The sequence below is a fragment of the Berghia stephanieae genome, chromosome 1 (genome assembly GCF_034508935.2).
Source record: "Berghia stephanieae isolate SIO BIC M18660-M18661 chromosome 1, UCSD_Bste_1.3, whole genome shotgun sequence".
Classification (NCBI taxonomy): domain Eukaryota; kingdom Metazoa; phylum Mollusca; class Gastropoda; order Nudibranchia; family Aeolidiidae; genus Berghia; species Berghia stephanieae.
Window position 1 is genome coordinate 116,516,725 of NC_088360.1, and position 16,461 is coordinate 116,533,185.

Here is a 16,461-nt window from a genome sequence, read left to right on the forward strand (position 1 = left end):
AATAATAATAATAATAATAATAATGATAATAGTAATAATAATAATAATATGATAATATAATAATAATATAATAATAATAATAATAATATAAATATAATAAAATAAATAATATAATAATAATAATAATAATAATATAATAATAATAATTAATAATAATAAATAATAATAATAATAATAATATATATAATAATAATAATAAATAAATAAATAATAATAATATAATAATATAATAATAATATATAATAAAAATAATAATAATAATAATAATAAATAATATATAATAATAATAATAATAATAATATAATGAATGATATATGATATATATAATAATATATAAATAATATATAATAATAATTAATAAATAATAATAATAATAATAATAAATAATAATAATAATAATAATAATATAATAATAATAATAATAATAATAATATAATAATAATATAATAATAATTCTTATATAGCGCCCTCAAATCTTAAAGCGCTTTGCATCACTTCTAAATGTTAATACACTCTTGACACCATCAAACACACACACACACGCGCGCGCGCGCGCGTACACACGTACGCGGTGATGGTCTTCTTACGTGTGGGTTAAGTGCCATATTAATTCCGCTTTCAAGACCCTCATTGCTCTATAATGTACATTACAGTTGCACGACTTTGAGGTCAAAGGTTCGAGTCATACTGTGGGTGGCGCAAAAATAGAGTCGTTGGAAAAGGCTCTTAACACGCATTTCTTATTATATTCAGCAGTAAAATAAGTCCGCGGCAGTTGAAAATAATTGTAATAGTACCATACATGCAACATGTATTGTCTTAGATCAGACCTGCCTGCCTGGACTTCGAAACATTCGTAGATTTTAGGGGTTTTAACATAGTAGACATTATAACTAGATCTACTAGTAAAAATTACCACTTTGTCATTTATATGTTAAAATATTACTTTTAACACCCTTATAGACTAGCTACGGAAAAAAACCTTTTGTTTTCAAAAAGTTTTATTGGATCAAAGATCTTTATATTATTGTCAGTTTGGAGCCAAAAATCCGTAGTTTTACATTTTCGTAGTTGTAGGCTAGTGGGTGCCAGATGTCTATTGTTACTATTCGCTAGAGACCCCTTGTAATGTAAAATGCTTTAAATGTTTTTATTGGATATTGCTCTTTATAAAGATTCTAGCAGTAAACATTTCGTTAACCCTCTCCTTACTATCTATAGAGAAATCGTCACATTCGTAACGATGATACTACCAACATTTTTCTCATTCTGATTTCATTTGTGCATCATAGGATTTGAACAAAAATGTTTGCTATAGTTAAAGTATATTAACACTGTGTTGAGCGCGTGTAGCAGAATAAATATGTATAGCAAGAACTAACGGCTTTTATGTGTGAGTGAATTAGAACTATTTATGTATAGGTTGGGTGTGAAGTTTTGAGGACAATCCGGAAAATGGTCGGTAAGGGGAGAGTTAATCCATCTCAAGCCAGACACCGTCAGCTGGTTTAAAATTATTATCCGAGTCTGAAAAAGGCCTGAAATGAATTATTCTGTTCAGGTTTGGATCCAGCAGGTCCTGGATTCATTGACACCCATCCAACTGTCCGTCTGGACCCCACAGACGCTGTTGTTGTTGATGTCGTACATACAGACAGGGATATTGGTAAGAATGCACTTCGTGTAGAATAAAATAGTTTTTGAAAATGAATACTTTCTTAATTTAATTATTATACGAATAATTTTAGCTCTAGACTAAATTTAGTTATAATATAACCGATGTGGACGTTTTTTTCGTCCAAATTGTCTAAATTATTTTCAGAATTTCAGTCGTATTTGATAATATTGCATGGTTTTTAAAATATATGCATTACTTGCACTGGCTTACCTCTCTAACCAAGATTTTGTTGTCTCATCCCGTAATAGAATATTTAATCGTAGTCTGTTAACTACTCATTCCTTAACCAGTTAACTGCCGTACTTCAGAAAGACGCATATTTAAAAATTTGGCCAGGAAACTCGTCCACAAAATATCGATCGATTTAAATGACCCTCGAATTGGCAGAAACTTTAAAACCTGGGATGTCTCGAGATCACAGATTTGAGAGTTATTGCCAAGATGAGGGTAATTTAATTCGATAGATATTTGAAGGACGAGTTTTCTTGCCAAATTTCAAAATACGCGTCTTTCTGAAGTACGGCAGTTAACTGGTTAAAAATTTAAAAAAATAAAATGAAGATTGGAATGGGAGGAGCTATTGGGGGGCGGGGGGGGGGGGGCGATGACAGACTGGCACAAGGTGACAGATCAATGTTTGATACAGTTCACAAATTAATTGTTGATGTTTGTTTTACATGTTATTCATGCCATGCGTTTAGGTAAAATACTCGCCTGCTCTACCCCCGAGATGAATCTTACAAGTACAACAAACTATGTATAACCCTTAACGATTATAGTGAGACCCCAATGAGCACTTTTAACTAACTGGCGGTTAAAAAACCCCCAAAACAATGACAAAACAAAGAGCCGAATGACATCAAAGTCAATCACTTTAAAGAAATTCCTTATTCTATTTGCAGGTACCCTGATGTCAATGGGAACTGTCGATTTTTATCCCAATGGGGGTGCTGACCAGCCGTCGTGTGGAGTTGGAGCTTTCAGTAGACTCTCTGCCTTTATGAGTCAATTAGGTGAGGGCGACGTGCACTTATTTGCATGTCTGACAACCCAAATTATCATGGTCTCATTGTTGTAATAGAAATAGCCAACTATCAAAAAGACGCAAAATATTGTACGAGATTACAACAATATCAAGTCAGGCCCATATTGCGTTCGGTTATCAGAACTGCTATTTTGTGCACCTAGGATGAGGGCTAAAATACAGACGAACACTCTTTCCATTAAGCAAAATTACGTATCAGGAACAAACAAAAATGTTGGAATATTATGTAGAAGTAATTACAAGAGGTGATATAATTGAAATTTCTAAAAAATATTTTGTTAACGGAAAAGTTAATATTTAAAATTCAAAACAAAATACGCTAGTTCTATTGACCGCATTAAGAAAAAGATCGACAAAAAGTTGAAATCTTTAAGACATCGATATGATTTATGTCGATGTTTCTGATAATCAAAAAATACAACTTTTAACTATTGTTTCAATATCATGTATTGTACAAGGCATTGAAAGTAATAATTTATTATTTTATTTAGACTTTAAGAAGATAACAAAAATTAGAATTCTGCCAGAAAAAGATACCTTTGAAATTATACCATCAAAATCGAGATAAAGTTGAGAAAAATGAACAAAAATTGATTTTAGAGAACCTAGTAGATGTTTTGGTTTTGTACCTGTGCCATACAACTTACTCTCGATCGATAATATTTCATGAAAATCCTGTACAGCTAAACCAAATTGGGTCGTTGAGAAACATAACTTGAAGACACAGTTTACCTTTTATATCGTTGACCAGGTATTTATTTTGTTCCGTCCCACCACTCAAGATGTTTATCCAACGAATAGACTCGCAGAGTCGGAATTCAAAAACGGCAGCTGTTGCTTCACATCAATCACTTGCATAAAGTAGGAATTAAACACAAGGCGAGAACATGGTATAGTTTTCAATCGATCGTGTTAATAAGATGAAATAAGTTTTTAAAATTTTACATAGACCAATTTCCACTAGATGTGCTCAAAGGCCTTTACAAGGGATCCCAAGCCAACAGCAACACTTAACATGAAGGACGAACCAAGCCGATTAGGTGATATTACATTTTTCCGACAGAGACAACGCTTTTAACGGTCATGTACTCATTGTTCACCTGAGTATGATAAGAGAATGCGAATAAAGAGCGTTTTTCAATGACTCAATAATGCGCCGCTCAGAACGAGACTCAAACCCTTAGACCACAAAGCACACACGGTATTATGTCGGAATGAATGTGAAAAGGAAAATTAAGTTTATTATTAAGTTAACAAAGTTACAAAATTGGATTATTTTTAAAGTTTAAGAATCAAAACTCATTCTTTTGAATGAAAATATTTTTAAATAATTCAAATGTTACAAGTTATCCTTAATATTTTATTTAAAACATTAGGGTCAATCGTCTGACATGATACTGTTATGAGCGGAATTATCACATTTACTAAGCTAAGCTTTGTCTATCCATCAGACAATTCGATGTGTTCGCGAAAGAACTCTCATGATTTATCATTTAAACGAGTCAAACTTTTTACTCATCATGTCTACATAAAATTTCACTTATTAATTAAGTGAAGCACCTCGAAATTCTTATAAATTATCTTTTCTTTCTTTTTCTTTCCATCATTTTGTGTTTCAGTTATTCTCGACCGTTTATAATGATATAAAGTTTTTAATTGATCCATTGCATATTTCCCTTCCAGACTTTTCTCGGAACACTGTCACCAGGACAGTAGGGTGTTCTCACATCAGGGCAACAGAATTGTTCACATCATCCATCTACAACAATTGTACATATGTCTTGACGGAGTCTCGAGATGTCCGGGACATGCGCAATAACGCAGGAACTGTCTGCCTGGGTAATACATGTCCCAAATTTGGATACTATCTTGACCTTTTTCAGACGCCTAGACATGGAATCTTCCGTTTTCCTACGACGGGATCACACCCTTACTGTTGTAAGTAAAATGTTATGATTTGTTATTTTATCACTCGAGATTGTCCAAAACAAAATAACAAAACAATTTGCAGAACACTAACTGTAGCAATTTTAAAACTAGTTTTGTTACAACACATTATTTCATTTTGCCTTTATTATCCTCAGAAAAGCATGCATTTCATTTGACTAATAATTGATTAGTTTCCCGCTTTTTCCTATTACATGAAGATGATTACAATGTTCTGCATTATCTTATGCGCGTAATAGTGGGAAAGTGCTTTGATTACGTATGTATATAACGTAATCTTACCAATCAAATATACAGACCAAAACTTCTTGTGATTTTAGACGTAGTGCTGAGGTATAAAGAAAAATGACTAGTCGATTCAAGTACTGGACCACGGGGATGTCCACAATCAAGAGCAATCTCAGTAGATCTATACCATAGCAATCTAGTATATAGAGAGCATTGATCTATACTCGTCCACTACAATTATTCTGCGATTGTCCAGATATGGCCTGGCCCAAATCAAGCGCTGCATCAGATACGTCATGCATTTCAAGTCATTTGATAAGAAGATTGTGATAAATCGTGTCAAAAGCAAAATATAGGTCAAGAAAAATTTAAGAAAGAACATCAAGATCGTTAATAACCATAACAAGTGCTGTTTTTGTCGAATGATGCTGCCTATAGATAGAATGCGTTTGGCTAAGAAGCTCACAATATTGCCATCCGGAAGTATAACGGACCACCACACAAAACTATGAATAATCATGAACTTTTATAGTCTGAATGATACAGTTAAGCGAGAATTACTCATAAACGTGGATGGCAAAAAACAATGACAAAGACCCGAGTGAAGTCAACTTCATTCTATTTATAAGCAGACTGTACTTTTTCTCGAAGGGACTTATTTTTAAAATGAGCCCGTAATTGTTATCAGGAGAAGCTTTATCAAGATGTTAAAAACAAACGGAAGATTAAACACGGGACGATCGTTGTTAAAAAAACAACTACATAATTTAGGGGCAGCGTGGCTCAGAGGCACTGTCTTTGCTTCGTACCCGAAAGGCACCGAGTTCGATCACCCGCCGCTGCGCCGCTGCGCCGCTGCGCCGTGTGGCCTTGAGCAAGTCACCTCGTCCTAGCTCGATTTGCGCTGCTGCACTGCGGCTGACGCCCGGGTTTTTCCAGTCTTTTTTGGAATAGACCCTAGAGACAAATTTTTCCTAAGGGATGAATAAAGGGAATTATATTTTGAATTTAAAAAAATAAATTTTGAACAATATCTGCTATACTTGCTCGAAGTGCTTCACAAGGGGTCCTAGCCAATACAACACTTAACATGTAGGACGAGATATGGCGCCTGTCAGGCAATATTTCTTTTATTTTTTTTTTGCGACAGAGAAAGTGCTCTTACTTAATGGCCAGATACTCATTTTACAGCTGAGCTTGGTGAGAGAATGTCAGTAAAGAGCCTTTTCGAATAGAGCTAGCGGACGGTAATCTTCGTTAGATTGTAGCGTTCTTGTTTAGAGTATCAAACAATAGTTACGATTGATTACATTTGACATATATCAGTTTCCATTTCCTTCGTGTCTCCATACAAGATCGATTGGTTTTTTCCCCAACTTATAACATGAGTATTGGGACGAAGTGGCCGACTGGTTAAGGCATTGCACTGTGACCAGTAAGGTTCCCGGTTCGAGCCCCGATTCAGGCACTTTCGTTTTTTTCCCTTGAGCAATAATATTAACCCCCAATTTGCTCACTTGGACAACATGGGTGATTCCTGTTGACATCAGGCATCTTGTTTGATGAATTATCTATAATTCTTCGTGGAATGCCTAGGCGACGATATCTTATGATGTCGTGGCGGAAGGGCATATTTTTCTTTTTAATACCATGAGTCATAGATAAGATACACATAGGGATCAAACCCAAACAGATGATTGTCCATTTCTCCTTCTCACCACACTTTCCACTCATAGCCTTACACCTGTTGCGTGATAATGATGATAATGACGATACTAATATTAATATCACCGCTGATAATGATAATGGTAAAGATAGCGATGATGATGACGATGGTGATTGTGATGATGACAATACTGGTGATGATGATGATTATTATGATGACGACGACGACAACGACGATGGTGATGATGATGATGATGATAAATGATGATGATGATGATGGTGATATAACGATGATGATAATCATGATATAATTAATAATGATACTAATGATTGCATCTTTTACTATTTTTAAGACAAAGGCGATTTTGATTATTTTGAACTTTTTATTATTTACAGAATCACATTTTGGAGATGAAAAATACCTTTAAAAATGCTTCCAAAATATATCTTGATCAAGGGGAAGATGGAAGGAGGTGAACATTCAATGTTTGTTCCAGAAAAATAAACATACAAACAAAGAAAAACTGATAACGAACAAACAAACAGAAGAGGCCATAGATGGATGATAAAGTATTTACTCTTTATTTTTATAAGAAAACTTTTAAATAGTGATTCAAATGAATGATATACGAGAGAATAAACGTTTTTAATGTATTTTTACAATTCAGGTGAAACAGTTTCTTGTCTTTACATTTGTCATAGTAATGATAATGTCATTAAAGTACGTCTTTTCTTTTCATTTGTCTGATTAATAATATTTTCATTTAATACATTTTTTTTCAATTCTCTTAATAATGATTATTTCATTAAGGTATGTATTCTTATGTTCGTTTTACGAAATAACGATAATTTCATTAAAGTATTTTGCTGGTCATTTATTTTAATAATAATATTTCATTAAAGTATTTTTTCTGTTCATTTATTTTAGTGAAAATATTTCATTAAATATTTTTAGTATATTCTCTTCAAAATGATAATTTGATTTAAGTATTTTTCAGAACATTCTAAAATTACTCGTAAATGGATTTATACAATGATATGGTGTTTTATTGGTACTATGTTCAATGAACATGTACCTAGATTCTTTGTGCTTTGTGTTTTATGCACAGAATAATTTGAGCAATGCAATCAAATGTTGTTTCTTTTTGTTCATGTTAATTTATCTCTTTTGGATATTGTTGTTATCAAAATAAAGTCATACGACAACAAACTGTTTCGTCGTATCATTTAATAATCCATGTTATCATCAGTCGAAAGTGTGAAGTTAAGACAGATATTTCGTTTGATAAAACACTTATCTCTTCCGTTTTTCTGAGGAGGTAAATTTGCAAACCAGCTAAGTCACATCCAGAAGGAAAATGAGTAATCATTTTCAAGCAATGATTTGGATACAATAGACAATCAGAGAAAAGTTGAAGATTCCAAACAATTTGGGTATTGTTCTATGAGGCAAACAAAAATGTATTTTCCTTTTTAAGGCACGAGATAATTGATAAAAATACACTTTTCCATGCATGATGAAAATGTGACTTAGCAAGTTTAGAATGTCGCCTCCTCACATTTTATTCTCACAGAAAGCGAAAACAAAAGTATCGTGAGAATAAATAGGAAAAGATGCGTGTATGAGGACGCTGTATATAGAAGTTGTGACTAAAAGTCATGTGTACATTGCAAATGTTAAAAAGAAACATCTCTGATTTTTGACGAAAGTATGAACAAAGTGCTAATTTGTTGTTGTTGTTGTTGTTGTTGTTGTTGTTGTTGTTGTTATTGTTGTTGTTGTTGCTGTTTTTTGTGTGTGATTTATTTTTGGGAAGGGGGGTGAGGGGGGGGGGGAGGTTTCAGTCAGATAGAATGTTTCATCATCTTGAAAGAATATTTGAAAAAGCGTGTATGAATCAGTGCTAGACAAAGCAAGACAGAAAATACAAGAAAAAATAGATAGCCCAAAAATTAGCCAGCCTCGACTGCTGGCTGATTTCATGAAATGGTTATTTTTTTCTTGTATTTTTCTTTCGTTCAAATGAGGATGTGATGTAAACACTTGAGGTTAAAAAAAAACGACAAAAAAAAAACAAAAAAAAAAAAAACCTAAAAGACTCATGACACGCGGTGATTTGAAATATTATACGAAAAAATATCCTATCTACCTGTCCCAGAAAAATGGCTTTATGTCCAAGCCTCATAAAGGAATTGAAATGTATAGCATTGAAAGCCTGAAAAGTTATTTCAATAGAAAAAAAATTGCCGCCGAATACAAAACAGCTTTTAAAGTTTTCTCCTAAAAGAAATAATGGGTTTGTCTGGAAGTCGTGGTTACTTTACACAAGAAAACCCATACAAACTTTAAGGTTACCATATTCTTTTAAAAAATTTTAACACGGATAATTATTTGGCCCTTTAAAAAATAATTAAACATTGAATTCTCCATCCAACTCATAATAAATCATCAAAAGAGAATAAAAGTTAAATAAATATTTTTGGATCAAAAATCCATTCCGCCTGTGATTTTCGCTCTTGGATTCAGGCCTTTCCTGTCCAAAAATTGTTTGATTTGAGCCACGTCTCCACGTATCACTGGAGTTGGAATATTATACTCGGCGTCCGCAGGTGGTGACATAGCCGGTTTACTTGGAGAGTCTTTGTAATTATCAAAATCATCACCTTTCTCAACGGGTTGTAATGATTTAGCTAAAGGCTTCTTCTTTTTCTTCTTAGACTTTTCTTCCTCTGTATTTTGCATGGAGAGATTTACAATCCTCCCATCACGGGTCTGGGCAAGGAACATCTCGGAAGGCCGGATAGGCCTAAGACCATGTGGACCGAGAGGATCATCAATGGATGGGTCACTTTTGCTGTCGTCATATATCTTTTTCCGTAGTTCGTCTTCAGTTGGCTTTTCAGATAATTTTACCGCCGTGGCACTAGCAGCGGCACCACCAGCTGCACCAAGGGCAGCAGCTCCGCCCAATGTTGCAGCTTCCTGCGGACCAAAATCTTCTTTACCTCTTTCTGCATTGTTTTCTGTTGGTAATTCAACCCCTCTCGGAAAGATTCGTCTTCCCGCTCCCCTAGCTCTTCCTCTGACGACGGTGCCACCTACGGCCGTACCAGCGACTGCACCGCCAGCGGCGGCGGTTATGGTATTACTGTCATTGTCACCTTCAGTTCCTCTACCGCGCCCTGCCTTTCGTAACTTGCCTCTTCCTCTACCTCTTCCTCTGCCTATTCCTCTTCCTCTTGCTCCTTCCGCAGCAATTACATCGGCGACTGCACCTCCAGCCTTCTTCGTCATATTGATTAGAGCCATCGTCATCATAACCATCACCGTCCTAACAATCTTCATCATCTTCATAACCGCCTGAAACAAAAAAGTATGATAAACCAGAAATGAGCCTTGAATTTTCAAGTCTTGTAGAATCTATGGAATAATGATTAATTACCATATGCAATCCCTTCTCTTGAATAAAAAAAACCCTCTCTGAAGATTCCTAGATAAGAGTTCATTCATCGTCATGTACAAAGAAAAAAGGAAAGAAAAAGAGCACCCCCAATTACGGCTTTAGATTGTGGGGATGTTCGTATTGCAGCGGGACCTATCCAAAACGACCCTTTGAGCGAAATGATTGGAAATCTTTTCATCTTTCAAATTGATGAATTACATTGTAAACCTTGTGTTAACACGAGAATGAGTGCTATATAAATGTGTATCATGCGTATTAATTTAGTTTTCGCTTCTTTTTGGACTGCCAACAATCTATAATTTTCAATTTTAAATCATGCTGTGTGGCCCTAACATGGCACCTGAAATCGGAATGGTCTGAACTGATTAAACCTTGTCTCAATCCCATACCGACTTGCTCTCTTAACAAAAAAAACTGGTAGCAAAGAGAACAACTTGCATTTAAAAGTGATTTAGCTAAAAACACCAAAAGAGGGGATAAGTCAAATTATCAATTAAGACTTGAAGACAATGTCTTTATACGATACTTATTTTTTCCGTTGGAATTTTTGCTGATTATACTTGGTTTCATTAATATTGGTATTGAATCGTATTTTTTTCCTGAGATTTACTTACGTGGCAAAACATGAGCTTTTATATAGGGCATAATCCACTAAATGTGCTCAAAGCACCTCACAAGGGGTCCCAGGCCAACAGCAGCATGAGACATGACGCCTGTTAGGCGATATTACATTTTTAATCGTGATTGGCCAGGTATTCATTTTACACCTGAGTACAGTGAGAATATGTGAGCCTCCTTTTCCATAGACTGAACTATGCGCCGCTCAGAGCGGAACTCGAACCAAGGATCTTCCGATCTGATGACGAGTTTCATACCACAAGACCACATAGCCGCACAATAGCAACAATAGACCATTTATGAATTTCGTACTTTGATTTTTCTTTTTTTTTTCGCATTCTTTTTCTCCTCCTTTCTTGGGACGTATGCTGGCTCATAGAGGTCCATGTCGAGCTTTAGGTTAATCTTGGCCACAACCTTTGTTTGGATTATGAGTGAAAAAAATGTGGGAAACATCATGATAGAAACATTTATAAGTATTTTTTAAAAAGAAAAGAACAAAATTCTTAACGCGGAGCGTTTTGGGCTCACAAGACTTCTTCAGTCAATAACAAAAAAGTATTTAAAATGTTATTTCGTTTTTCAAAATTTTTGTTGTTGTTGTTGGCTGAGGAAGGTTTAATTTTTGATTATTAAGCGGTTATATTCATATTTGTTCAATGTCTTTTAAAGCTTCTAGTAGCTTGGTATTCGCTTAACCTCTCCTTATCAACAATAGAAAAATCGTCACATTCGTTACGATACAACCAAAATTTTTCTTATTCAAATTTCTCTTGTACATGATAAAATTTAAAGAAAATGAACAGTGTGCTGTAGAGATTGTTTTGCTACAGAAATTATTTATCGCAAGAACTTAGATACTGCTTTTGTGTTTGAGTGATAAAATATCTGCTTTTGTGTTAGTTGGGTGTGAAGTTTTGGGGAAAATCCTGAAAATGGCTGGTGAGGAGAGAGTTAAAGGGGCATGCACGTGATTCGGAAAAACATGTATTTAAAAATTTTGTCAAAAAAGCTTCAACTATTGGTCGATTAAAATGACCCTCGTCTTAGCAAAAACTCTCAAACCTGGCACTTTGGTAAGTTTGATGGGTATTGTGGTTGAAGTTATGAATGTGTCGGTGTTGATGATTCGGAGATTGATGATACAGAGGAGAAAGGAGAGGAGAAGGTGGTGGTGAAGGAGGAGGAGGAGGAGGAAGAAGAAGAGGAGGATTAGGACGAGGATGAAGAAGACGAGGAGGAGAAGAAGGTGAAAGAAAAAGAGGAGGAGGAGGAAGAAGAAGAAGATGACGATGACGATGATCATGATGATGATGATGATGATAATGATGATGATGATGATGATGATGATGATGCATAAGGAGAAGAAAAATGAACAAAGATAAAGAGGTTGAATATTCACATGGGAGCTGAAAAAATATAATATAATTTTTTCTCCCGAAACATTTCTTAATGTTAGTAAATGGAATGGAGGAGAACAGTAAGTACATAAATAAGCATGGTCACAGATATTGACAAGGATGATGATGATGAGGATGATGATGATGATTATGTTAATAATACTACTACTATTAATAATAATAATAATAATAATAATAATAATAATAATAATAATAATAATAATAATAATAATAATATAATAATAATAATAATAATTATAATAATAATAATAATAATAATAATAATAATAATAATAATAATAATAATAATAATAATAATAATAATAATAATAATGATAATAATAATAATAATAACAATGATAATAATACAGATGGAGAGATGTGCCTCACCTTTTTTTCCTCTTGGACATAATTGTAGATCATGTAGGCACTTATAACACCGAGAATAGCACAAAACAGGCCGATGGCGTAGATCACTTCCATGTTTAACGACACCATCTGTGTTCATTAAAACAAAAATTATCTCATGACTAATAAGAATATATCTGTCCATGCAAATGCTAAATAACATCAGAAGACACTAGCAAAATATCATCTTTAAACTAAAAACACAATACATACCGCCCAACGGCTCTCATATAGGCTAAGTAAAATCACAAAAGAGACGCCCCCTTTCTGTCCATTATGTCAACACCCCAATGGAACACTAACACACCACTTCCTCGAGTGTGAACCTCTAGAAACAACTACAACAAACATCTGTCTTCATAGCATAAGACCGAAGGGCTAGAGCCGACGTGTACTTATTATCAGGTCTGATAACCTAAATGTGACCCGCCGTCCCTAAACGGTATTATGCCAGGATGAACTCAGTGCTGGAACTTCAATTTATAGCCACATTCATAAAACTTGTTAATTTAGTTGAAAGATGATATTTTGCTTGTGTCTTCTGAGGTTTTTGAGATTTGAATGGACAGATATATTCTTATTAATTTTTTATGGTGGAGAATAAATACAATTTATTGCCAAAGTTCGTATTTCTCATTATTTAACATCTAAATATACTCTTCAGGGTACTATTATTAAACTCTTCAATGTACTATTCATCCCGACTTAATACCGTTTTGGAACGGCGAGTCACAAATTGTTATGGTTTCATTGTTGTAATGAAAATACACTCAAACTGACACACAATATTGTCCATTACAACAATGTTAAAATCAGGCCCACAATTGCGTTCGTTTATCAGACCAGCAAATATGTTCACCTAGGCTAGAGCCCAACGGGTCGCTGGTTCGGATAAGTAAGTCCATACAAACTGTACCGACCAATCTTAGGTGAATCTGGATCAAGAGATCGGATTTACCTTTGAGTGCCGGTCACTCCAACTTTACAATGAGGCGTGAGATTAAAAAAACAAAAACAATCTTGAGATTTTTTAAAGCGCAATTTTGTAACGTGCTCAAAACGCTTTACAATTGATCCCTAGCCAACAGCAACACTTAACATGTTGGCCCCAACATGACGCCTGTTAGGCGGTATCCACAATTTTTAACGACAAAGACAACGATGTTAACGACCAGGTTCACATTTTACACCTGAGCACGGTGAGAGAATATGGGTAAAGAGTCATTTCCAAGGAATCAACTATGCGCCGCTCAGAGCGCGACTCGAACCCAGGACCTTCGGATCCGTAGGCGAGTGTCATGCCACATGACGGCATAAAAACACAGATGGAAAAATGGTCACACGATTAATGTTTGATTTGAAACTTTGAAGGACTCTGCAGAGCGTTAAATATTTAAACATTTGGCCAGAAAACTCGTCCTTCTTATATCGATCGATCATCCTCATCTTGCGAAGTCCCAGGTTTGATAGTTTTTGCCAAGATGAGGGTCATTTAAATCGATCGTTGTCTGAGGGATGATATTTCCGGCCAAATTTTTAAATACGTGTTTTCCCAGAGAACGACCGTGGACTGGTTAATAATAACATTGTTTCGGTGATTGTGCAGCTTTTTAGTTTTGTGGATGAACTACAATTTCATGAAACGTATCGATACATGCTTTCAAAAAAAAAAATAAAACAACACAAACTACACTAGATAATAAACTGACATCATAAAATAGATAGGCTATCATACACACACACACATACACGCACTCTCACACAAAACACACACGCATGTATGTATATATATATATATATATATATATATATAGATATATAAAATATATATATATATATATGTATATATATATATATATATATATATATATATATATATATATATATATATATATGTTTGTGTGTATGATAGCCTATGATAGCCTGTGTGTGGCTGGGTGTATGATAGCCTATGATAGCCTGTGTGTGTGTGTTTGTGTATGATAGCCTATGATAGCCTGTGTGGTGTTTGTGTGTATGATAGCCTATGATAGCCTGTGTGGGTGTGTGTGTGTGTTTGTGTGTATAGTAACCTATGATAGCATGTGTGTGTTTATGTGTATTATAGCCTATGATAGCCTGTGTGTGGGTGTGTGTGTGTGTGTTTGTGTGTATGATAGCCTATGATAGCCTGTGTGTGTGTTTGTGTGTATGATAGCCTATGATAGCCTGTGTGGGTGTGTGTGTTTGTGTGTATGGTAGCCTATGATAGCCCGTGTGTGGGTGTGTGTGTGGGTGTGTGTGTTTGTGTGTATGATAGCCTATGATAGCATGTGTGTGTGTTTATGTGTATTATAGCCTATGATAGCCTGTGTGTGGGTGTGTGTGTGTTTGTATGTATGATAGCCTATGATAGCCTGTGTGTGTGTGTTTGTGTGTATGATAGCCTATGATAGCCTGTGTGGGTGTGTGTGTGTGTTTGTGTGTATGGTAGCCTATGATAGCCCGTGTGTGGGTGTGTGTGTGTGTTTGTGTGTATGATAGCCTATGATAGCCTGTGTGTGTGTGTGTGTGTTTCTGTGTTTGATAGCCTATGAAAGCCTGTGTGTGGGTGTGTGTTTGTGTGTATGATAGCCTATGATAGCCTGTGTGTGGTGAGTGTGTGTGTGTGTTTGTGTGTATGATAGCCTATGATAGCCTGTGTGTGGGTGTGTGTGTGTGGGTGTTTGTGTGTATGATAGCCTATGATAGTCTGTGTGTGGGTGAGGGTGTGTGTGTTTGTGTGTATGATAGCCTATGATAGCCTGTGTGTGGGTGTGTGTGTGTGTTTGTGTGTTTGATAGCCTATGATAGCCTGTGTGTGGGTGTGTGTGTTTGTGTGTATGGTAGCCTATGATAGCCCGTATGTGGGTGTGTGTGTGTGTGTGTTTGTGTGTTTGATAGCCTATGAAAGTCTGTGTTTGGGTGTGTGTATGTTTGTGTGTATGATAGCCTGTGTGTGGGTGAGTGTGTGTGTGTTTGTGTGTATGATAGCCTATGATAGCCTGTGTGTGGGTGTGTGTGTTTTGTTGTATGATAGCCTATGATAGCCCATGCGTGGGTGGGTGTTTGTGTGTATGATGCCTATGATAGCCCGTGTGTGGGTGTGTGTGTATGTGTGTGTGTGTGATATAGAGAATAAGAGTTAACATATTTACGTCTAAGAGTTAATTAACCCGTTAACTGATGTACCCTGGATAGACTCGTATTAAAAATTTGGCCAAAACTCGTCCTTCAAATATCCATCGATTTAAACGACCCTCATTTAGAAAAACTATCAAACCTGGGACTTCGCGAAGTCATTTAAATCGGATTGATATTTGGACGAGTATTCTGTCAATGTTTTAAATACGTTTCCAGAGCACGGCAATTAACTGGTTAAAATGATCTTCAACTTGGCAAATTTTCTTGAACTCGGGACGTGTTTGACAAGCTTTGGGTCATTTTCATCATTATGTAAAGGAATTATTATTTTCTTACCAAAATATACAGATGAGTTTTGTTAGTGCTTGACAGTATTTCTTTACATTGTAAGAAAAAAAAAACCCAAATGAAATCCTTGTCAAGGAACACATAAAACTATATCTTACCTTGATTTGTTTGTGTCAAATATCCTTTCAGATCAAAAACAAAATGGCGTCTAAACAATTATAAAGTGTTTTATGTACATACTTAACACAGTGTCTGTAACACAGGTGGGAAAAACAATAACACGAATATAAATGGAAACAGTATAGTACGTGATATTCAATCCACATCCATTGCACTTATTATTAGCGACACTCAGTGTGCATGCATGTCGTTCATATGAGACGGTACAAAATAACAGGAAATGTAAATCCTCTTAGTCTACTCTATGATAATCCCTTTGCCGATAATCTAATAATCAATCTTGTACCAAATGGGCAGTCTGACCCAAAACGCAGTATGTCACATTGCTGACTCATTTCGTATTCTAATTTCATCAATAAATGTATGTTATCTTACTCA

General features: G+C 35.1%; 2 protein-coding genes across 6 annotated transcripts in view; one reads left to right on the forward strand and one right to left on the reverse strand.

The window, feature by feature from the left end:
- LOC144962851 (lipase member I-like) overlaps window positions 1–7,773 on the forward strand; it is a 17,192-nt gene extending 9,419 nt beyond the window's left edge. For all 5 annotated transcript variants that reach the window (XM_078896182.1, XM_078896187.1, XM_078896183.1 and 2 more), the window contains 4 exons: window positions 1,562–1,666; window positions 2,581–2,691; window positions 4,407–4,661; window positions 6,960–7,773. In XM_078896182.1, coding sequence (XP_078752308.1) covers window positions 1,562–1,666; window positions 2,581–2,691; window positions 4,407–4,661; window positions 6,960–6,961 — 473 coding nt within the window. In that variant the 3' untranslated portion in view covers window positions 6,962–7,773. The remainder of the gene's footprint in view (window positions 1–1,561; window positions 1,667–2,580; window positions 2,692–4,406; window positions 4,662–6,959) is intronic.
- LOC144962849 (uncharacterized) lies at window positions 7,125–16,261 on the reverse strand. Its single transcript, XM_078896181.1, has 4 exons — window positions 16,062–16,261; window positions 12,436–12,543; window positions 10,958–11,062; window positions 7,125–9,924 (listed from the first exon to the last, which is right to left on the reverse strand). Exons 2-4 carry the CDS (start codon window positions 12,541–12,543, stop codon window positions 9,049–9,051), a joined length of 1,089 nt encoding a protein of 362 aa, XP_078752307.1. The 5' UTR covers window positions 16,062–16,261; the 3' UTR covers window positions 7,125–9,048.
- Window positions 16,262–16,461: the final 200 nt, after the last annotated feature.

Coding starts and splice junctions, on each gene's coding strand:
- LOC144962849 (XM_078896181.1), bottom strand. CDS start 12,543: ATGGTGTCGTTAAACATGGAAGTGATCTACGCCATCGGCCTGTTTTGT. Junction 11,063..12,435: donor ATGTCCAAGAGGAAAAAAAG/GTGAGGCACATC, acceptor ATCCAAACAAAG/GTTGTGGCCAAGATTAACCT. Junction 9,925..10,957: donor AAAAAAAAAGAAAAATCAAA/GTACGAAATTCA, acceptor TTTTTGTTTCAG/GCGGTTATGAAGATGATGAA.